Source organism: Cebus imitator, unplaced genomic scaffold, assembly GCF_001604975.1.
Source record: "Cebus imitator isolate Cc_AM_T3 unplaced genomic scaffold, Cebus_imitator-1.0 Scaffold140, whole genome shotgun sequence".
Lineage (NCBI taxonomy): Eukaryota > Metazoa > Chordata > Mammalia > Primates > Cebidae > Cebus > Cebus imitator.
In genome coordinates, this window is record NW_016107455.1 from 920,074 (window position 1) to 928,620 (window position 8,547).

Genomic DNA, 8,547 nt, shown 5'->3' on the forward strand with positions numbered 1-8,547 from the left:
AAAAAGAAAAAGAAAAAGAAAAAGAAAGAAAGTAAAAAAGAAATATAGTATGTTTTTAAGTAATTCTAAATTAAGGTACTTAGAAGCCATTACCTTGATACCTTTTGAGATTAAGGGGGAAAAAAAAATAAGCCACTACCCTTTTCAGTAGACCCTTAATGAACTCTGCTCTTAAGCTACAGCAAACTAGGATAAGCATAATTACCCAGACTACCCCTAAATAGAAACTCGGAACTTAAGTTATTTTTGTTATTTTTCTCTTTTTTACTATTCTACTTCTAATCCCATGTACTTTATAAGAGTAAAATATAAAATTCAAGTTGCTTGGAATGAAACTGCTACTACTATGACAGTAATAAACAAGTTCTGCTTTTGCTACTACCATTATAATAATAGTGTCTGCTCTTCTTGCAGCATAGACATACGGTTATTTCCCTCTCACTTATGACTTAAGCTAGTGAAAACTGGAAGTTAAATTTTAAGTTCCATAAATTCCTTACAAGTGACCTTTCAGACCAATATCAAGGTGAATTTATTATTATTGTATTCATAAAGCAGACATAATGAGACATCAAGCAGCCAGTATGGGTGCTAACAGCCAGTATGAGTTCTCTCACTGGGAGAATGGGGACCTTATACCATATCAGGAATTATTTGTTATGTTCATTTGTATATGTCGCACATTATTATATCCCCATAAACCGGGATCCTTTCCAAATCTAAGGAATACAACCAGGGCTAAAACCAAAGTGAATCTTCTTAAAACTGTCAAATTTGCAAGCACACATTAATAAGATTATTAGACAGACAGCTATGATGTCACAGGCATTCATGAAGCAACTGCAATAAAATGCAGTAAACATGAAAATAATTATTCTCATTGTGTTTAGAAGAGAAAATTTAAGTCAAGTCAAAGAGAGTCAGAGTCTTGCTAAGCATTCTGAGATAACTACTTTGAAGGAGGTACAGTTGTATGTCCCACTTATGTATACCAAGAGCCATCACTAGCCAGGCATGGTGGCTCATGCCTGTAATCCCAAAACTTGAGGAGTCTGAGGCAGAAGGATGGCTTAAGGGCAGGAATTCCAGACCAGGCCAGACAACATGGGTGGTGGCGAATACCTATAGTCCCAGCTACTCAGGAGGCCGAGTTGGAGGGATTCCTTAAGCCCAGGAGTTCGAGGGTGCAGTGAGCTAGGATCGCACTACTGCATTCCAGCCTAAGTCACAAGGTTAAGTTAGTCTCTTAAAAAAGAGCCATCACAGCCAGATGTGGTGCCTCACGCCTGTAATCCCAGAGCTTTGGGAGGCTGAGGTGGGCAGATCACTTCAGGTCAGGAGTTTGTGACAAGAGTGGCCAACATGGTAAAACCCCATCTCTACTAAAAATACAAAAATTAGGCCAGGCACAGTGGCTCATAACTGTAATCCCAGCACTTTTGGAGGCAGAGATGGCGGGATCACTTGAGGTCAAGCATTCAAGACCAGCCTGGCCAACATGGGAAAACCCAGTCTCTACTAAAAATACACTTGAACCCGGGAGGCAGACGTTACAGTGACCCGAAATCGCACCACTTCACCCTAGCCTGGGTGGCAGAGCAAGACTCCGTCGAAAAGAAAAGAAAAGAGAAAGGGGAGGGGAGGATAGGGAAAAGGAGGGGAGGGAAAGGGAGGAAAGGGGAGGAAGGAAGGAAAGAAAGGAAGAAACAAAAGTTAGGACAGGCAAGTTAGGACAGGCATGGTGGCCCACATGTAATCCTAGCACTTTGGGAGGCTGAGGCAGGAGGATCCCTTGAGGCCAGGAGTTCGAGACCAGCCTAAGTAAAATACTGAGACACCATTACTATTTTTAAAAAATACAAAAATTAGCCAGGCATTTCGGTGCACACCTGTGGTCCCAGCTACTCAGGAGGCCAAGGCAGGAGGATCACTTGAGCCCAGGAGTTCAAGGCTANAAAAAAAAAAAAAAAAAAAAAAAAAAAAAAGAAAGAAAGAAAGAAAGAAAAGTTAATAGTGTAACACATATCAAGAGGCCAGGCATGATGGCACACACCTGTAGTACTAGCTACTCAGGAGGCTGAGGAGGGAGGAGAGCTTGAGCCCAGTTCCAGGCTGCAATGAGCTCACTGAGCCACTGCACTCCAGCCTCGGTGACAGAGTGAGAGACTGTCTCTTAAATAAAAAAGACTCTCTCAAAAAACAGTCTAAAAGAAAAATCCCAAGAATTAGAATCCACACAAATCCCCTTTTTTATGCTCTTTTGTATCTTCACTTCATACCCTCAGTTGTACTTAACACTCAAATTTTTAAAAATACATAGCATGTTTAAGGTTCCAAGTAACTGTAATCTAAAAACTTCTTGTATTAAAAAAGCCCTTGCCAGAAGCTGCCACCATGCCCTTGGACTTCCCAGCCACCAAAACATTGAGTCAAACAAACAAGTTTCTTTGCTGGGCGTGCGGTGGCTCACGCCTGTAATCCCAACACTTTGGCAGGCCGAGGTGGACAGATCACAAAGTCAGGAGTTCCAGACCAGCCTGGCCAACATGGTGAAACACTGTCTCTATTAAAAATACAAAAATTAAAAAAAAATTAAAAAATAAAAATACAAAAATTAGCCGGGGGTTGGGGGTGGTGGCGCACGCCTGTAATCCCAGCTACTCAGGAGGCTGAGGAAGGAGAATCACTTAAACCTGGGAGGCAGAGGTTGCAGTGAGTGAAGGTCTAACCACTGCACTCTAGCCTGGATGACAGAGCGAGACTCTGTCTCAAAAAACAAACAAAAACACCTTATATAAATTAAAACGAATACATAGTGCACCATTCCTAAAAGAAGTGACATAATGCACCCTCTTACCCACTAGTTCCAAATTAAGTTGCTGAAAGGCTTATTTTTGAAATCAGGAGAAAGGCAGAGAACTTCCCATTTTAAGCCCAATTTCAACTCACTTAGAGATTACTACTGAACATTTGAAGACTACACTAAAGCACTAATAACACAGATGTTCTTAAAGGATATTCCAGTAAGCCCAACTGATTATTACTTCTTTTAGAGTTTAACTTTAAAAAAAAAAAAAAAAAAAAAAAAAAAAAAAAAAAAGGCCTTCACTTACAAAGACCTTCAAATTTAATTCAGGTAAAGAAAAATGAGTGGGCCAACAGACCACTAATGGACCAATCAACATTTGGCAGGAATTCAAAGAACTTGTTACTTTGGAACCTAACTGAACTGAACATTATTTATTGTTTAAGGGGAAAAAACATTGATGCCAATCTGATTAATCTCCAGTCATGTCCAAATATAAAACTCAAGATGATGCACTTTACCTAAAGCAAATTTTTTCATTAACACCAGCAAAACTAAATATAACTGCACCTATATAGGGGTATTCAGCTCATCTAAATACCACTGATTTAATATTTAGCCCATGGATAGGGAAGATGCATACAGAGTAAATACAAGTTAACATTACCATTTAAAAATAACCGGCAATTCACATAATGGAAATTGTACATAAAACTACTCAGAGACCCAGCCTCAAAAAAAAAAAAAACAAAAACATGTGCGATAGATTCCATTAGGTGACTGTTTAGTAGTTTTATGCCACCTAATGGAATATATCTCACGTTTTTGTTTTGTTTTTTGAGACAGAGTCTCTGTTGTCCAGGCTTGAGTACAGTGGTGCAACCATAGCTCACTGCAGACTTGCCTCCCAGGCACAAGTGATCCTCCCTCCTAAGTCCCCCCAAGTAGCTGGGACCACATGTCGTTGCCCAGGCTGGCAACTCCTGAGCTCAAGTGATCCTCTCAACCTCCACCTCCCAAAGTGTTGGAATTACAGGCATGAGCCACCACACCTGGCCTCCCACAACTTTTTGGAGGTGGTAAGAGAACACAACACAACCAGATATCCTCTCAGGTTTACACAATGATCATCAGTACAAAATACTTTGGTAAACAATTTCTCATATACTGTCCAGAGGGCAGATGGCACAGAAAACAATACCAAAAAACCCAACTCTCCTGGCACAGACTAATATATAATACATGTCTTAAAAAACTAAGCATTTCTCTTTTTACCCTAACTTTCCTAAAAACAACCAATTCCTAAATTTACCTCCAAAAAGCAGAACTGGAGAACAAGTGAAATCAGGTAAATTTTATGTGAGGATTCCTGTTCTTAAACTTCCATTAAGCAATTCTACTACTTACTTCCATTTTTAAGGAAGAAAAATGATATTAAAAGGACATCTGTTTATTATACTAAATGTCTTCCAGCTTGCAGATAAGGAAGGAAAGGTATTCAGACTCGGAAATTTGCTTAAAAGTCACATAAATCAGGCCGGGCGCGGTGGCTCAAGCCTGTAATCCCAGCACTTTGGGAGGCGGAGGCGGGTTGATCACCTGAGGTCAGGATTTTGAGATCAGCCTGGCCAACATGGTGAAACCCATCTTTACTAAAAATACAAGAATTAGCAAGACATGGTGGCAGGCACCTGAAATTCCAGCTACGCTGGAGGCTGAGGCAGGAGAATCACTTGAACCTGGGAGGCAGAGGTTGCAGTGAGCCAAGATCACACCACTGCACTCCAGCCTGGGCGACAAGAGGGACACTCTACCTCAAAAAAGAAAGAAACAAACAAACAAAAAAACTTATTAGCATGAAACTTGAAAGATACCTGGTTCCCTTTAAACTAGGGCTTTGGTGCTATGAAAAGGAGACTCCCAAGAGCCTGGTCTCAACCATGCTAATCATACTTGTCATTGTAATTTATCTAAATTATTTTCCAGTTACAAACTGGCATCCATTACCCCTTTTGAGACTTTTCAGATTCCTCTTCAAAAACATTGCTTCTACTCATTTTAAGCAAATTAGAATTATCAAATGAGCTCACTAACAAAGAAGCATATGATATAAAAAGCAAAGGAGAGGCTGGGTGTGGTGGCTCAAGCCTATAATCCCAGCACTTTGGGAGGCCAAGGCGGGGGCGGATCACTTGAGGTCAGGAGTTCAAGACCAGCCTGGCCAACCAACATGGTGAAACCCATCTCTACTAAAAATACAAAAATTAGCTCAGCGTGGTGGCGCATGCCTGTAATCCCAGCTACTGAGGAGGCTGATGCAGAATTACTTGAAACCAAAAGGCAGAGGTTGCAGTTAGCTGAGATTGTACCACTGCACTCCAGCCTGGACAAGAGAGAAACCGAGTCTCTCTCTCTCTCTCTCTCTCTCTCTCTCTGTGTGTGTGTGTGTGTGTGTGTGTGTGTATATAAAAAATATATACATATATATAAAATAAATAAAAGTAAAGGAGAAACAAGCAAAGGAAGGGTAACATGCTTAGAAAAAAAATTTTTCAAGCACTCTTAAGAGTGGTCAAGAGAAAATATAATGTCAATACCTTTAAGCAAGTACTCCTTTACTCCTTACCTCTATTCTTTGAACCAAGTAGGTCAATTGTATTTTTAAAAATCCGTTTGAACATTCCTTCTAAACTTTAATCAAACTACTTCCAAAGACCCTGAATTAAGTTTGATGCTAGCTGCTTATCCACATTGTCATTCTCAAGTAAATTCTATTAAAATATAAACAATATACTAAATTGGACAACAAAAATTTCTGTATAGGAAATAAATGATTTACCTTTAGTGTGATATACAATAGCAGCCCTCAGGTCAAAAGAACCCCAGCTATCATTCCTTTCTAGGCCTCTCTGGTATCTCTGTTCTTTGGCAGAGCCTAACAAAGTGTTCGTAGGAGAGGCCAGAGGATTTTGATTTTCTATCTCGTAGTCCTTTGAGAGAAACACTAAAGCACCTTGACTACTGGTGTCTGCTTTCTGCAGGTCACCTATATGACTGGGTTCCAAGGATAAGGCTCCACTCTCACTAGTAGTCCCAGATTTTAGAATGCTACCCAGAACTTGAGGACTAGTCCGTTTCTCCAGCTCATAAGCCTTGGGAAACACAGGATGCTCAGTTCCTGAGGGAATTATTTCAGCACCCTGTGAAACCAAAGTGGCAGGATATTCTCCTTGAAATGTCACCTCCATCACTTTATGCTCTGATGACTTCCCAATAACAGTCTCAGGGCCAGCACTGGGCTCATTTATGAATGATAAACCCCACTGATTCTGGAAGATATCCCCCAGGTTTTGCTGATCTGTCTGAGAGGGCAGATCCACTTGTGCTGTGCTCAACAGCACAGTTTGCATATTTGAAGGGTAGATAAAAAGGCTAGTCTTAATTTGTTCAACAGCTGCTGAAGTTAGACTCATGTCCTGGAGAACTGAATCTGTCCCAGACGAGATGGGTGTTAGAGTATTAGCAGCAGTAGTTAGCAGTGGCTGACCCCCTGGAGGATAAACATTTGTATCAGTCCCTGCTAAAACAGGCCCATTAGAAAAGTTGGCAGAAGTAACAGATTTCAGCGCTGACATAGGGACCTGGGATATGCGACTTGATGATTGGGTCTGAGTTTCCCCAGTAGATGACGAAGATGATGAAGATGAAGTTGGTGACACAGAAGAACTCTGTATAGTTTTGTTGAGGTTTTCCTTAACTTTGCTTGCATAACTTATTTTAGGAACTATTTTAGCACTGCTATTGTCCACTGGAAAAACTGGGGGTGGTTTAAATAGGGTCCACGAGTCCTCTTTGGAGGCAACAGCTGAAGCATGCTTTCCTTTGGGCCGATCATCAAACTTTTTGCTGCTCACACCAGGTTTACTATCTGAGCTTTTCCGAAGCATATCACCAACAGCAGGTTTTCCTCGACTTGTTCCTCCAGGCCCAGTTTCATACTTCCAAATGGGCTTTGAACCATCTACTCGATTTCCCTTTTGTTCACTATAGTCAGGCTTGAAAGTTTCAAGTCCCTGTTTTAAGGTTGGGACACTGGTCTCTTGTTGCATTATTTTGTCCTGCACTATATTAAGGTTTTCACAACCCTTGGCACTATTGCGCCTAGCTTTCCTTTTTTTAGGAGTTGTATATCCACTCTCAGATCCACTACCATCATTATCTGCTCCTTTACCCATATAACCATTAGTAATGTAGCCAGAATTATTTGTTACCACACCATTTGGAATTGCTATAGTATCAGACTTATCTACAGACTGGTTTTCTCCAGATTTATTTTCATAAGACTTCCCATTCTTTTTGTCCATACTGTTCTTCTGAATGAAATTCTTGGTTTTAATTCCTGCTTTTCCAAAGGTGTTAGCCTTTACAGTCTGCTTCAGGCTAGTGTCTACAACTTGCTGGTTGCCATTGAAGACCCTGGAAATAGGGTTGGTGGCTTCCTCAGAACTCAGGTTCTTTAAAGATATTTCTCTTTCTCCAGCATTACCGTTTAGTTCACCATAGCCTAGGGAAGGAAAAAAAAGTTTTGTGTTTTTCTGAAATCACAACATGTAAATTACACCAATACCTAACATTTAAGAACTGTTTATTTACTGTATACTAGGTAGACACTATGTCATGAACTGTAACTTTATTTCACATCTCTATGAGAAGACACTTGCCAGCCCCATTTTACAGACTATCTACTGCTAAGCAAAGCAAGAGGTAGAACTGAGCCAAGATTCAAACCAAAGTCTGAGGCCAGAGAAAACATGGCCTCTTAAGCAGTATGCCAAATATCTCTCATCTAACAGAATCACTCTACCCATCACTCTCACAAGGCTGTTATAAAATTTTCTTCACAATTCAGAGCATAGATACCCTCTGGCCAAAAATCAAGTTTTACTGAAACAGTAATTATTACAAGGAAATTAAAGACTTCATTTCTACAAAACCAAAAATAGCTGGTAGCCACTATCAACAATTTTCAATGCATCTATCAAACATCTAATACTTGTCAACTTTTTCTAAAGCAGTCTTAAATTTCATTTTGACATTTCCCAGATATTATTAGATCACACTGTTAATACATGAAAACAAAACATCTATGTACCAATGTTTCTAACTCTTTTAAAACATATTTTCTTCATTTTACATTTAGATAAACAGATTTTCAGAAAGGTGAAATAACTTGCTCAAGTCAAAGTGGCAGAACTGGAAATCTGACCTGCAGTCTATCTGCAATCCATGATCTCCTACCACTAAGCAACACTGCCTTGACTCAAAAGATGCAATGAGAAAATATTTACTAACAAAATCATAATAAAAGCATCTAATTTTTAAGGGTTATGGTATTCAGGTTTAATTTAAAACTTTCAACTGTGCAGTGGCTCACGTCTGTTATCCTAGCACTCTTAAGGCAGGCGGACTGCTTGAGTTCAGGAGTTCAAGACCAGCCTGGGAAACGTGGAAAAACCCTGTCTCCACTAAAAAATACAAAAATTAGTTGGGCATGGGGCATGTGCCTATAGTCCCATCTTGGGAGCGGGGGACTGAGGCAAGAGGATGGCTTAAACCCAGGAGGTCGAGGCTGCAGCGAGTATGCACTGAGATGGCACCACTGTCTTTCAGCCTGGGTGACAAAGTGAGATCCTCTCTCTCAAAAAAATAATAATAAACAAAGACAACATAATTTTAAAAAT

At 40.1% G+C, this 8,547-nt stretch overlaps 1 protein-coding gene across 1 annotated transcript in view; it reads right to left on the minus strand.

Moving 5' to 3' along the window:
* The window catches only part of NUFIP2 (nuclear FMR1 interacting protein 2), a 35,224-nt gene that overhangs the window by 20,364 nt on the left and 6,313 nt on the right, over positions 1-8,547 (minus strand). The window contains exon 2 of the mRNA XM_017542028.2: positions 5,646-7,370. Within this exon, the coding sequence (XP_017397517.1) occupies positions 5,646-7,370 (1,725 nt within the window). The remainder of the gene's footprint in view (positions 1-5,645; positions 7,371-8,547) is intronic.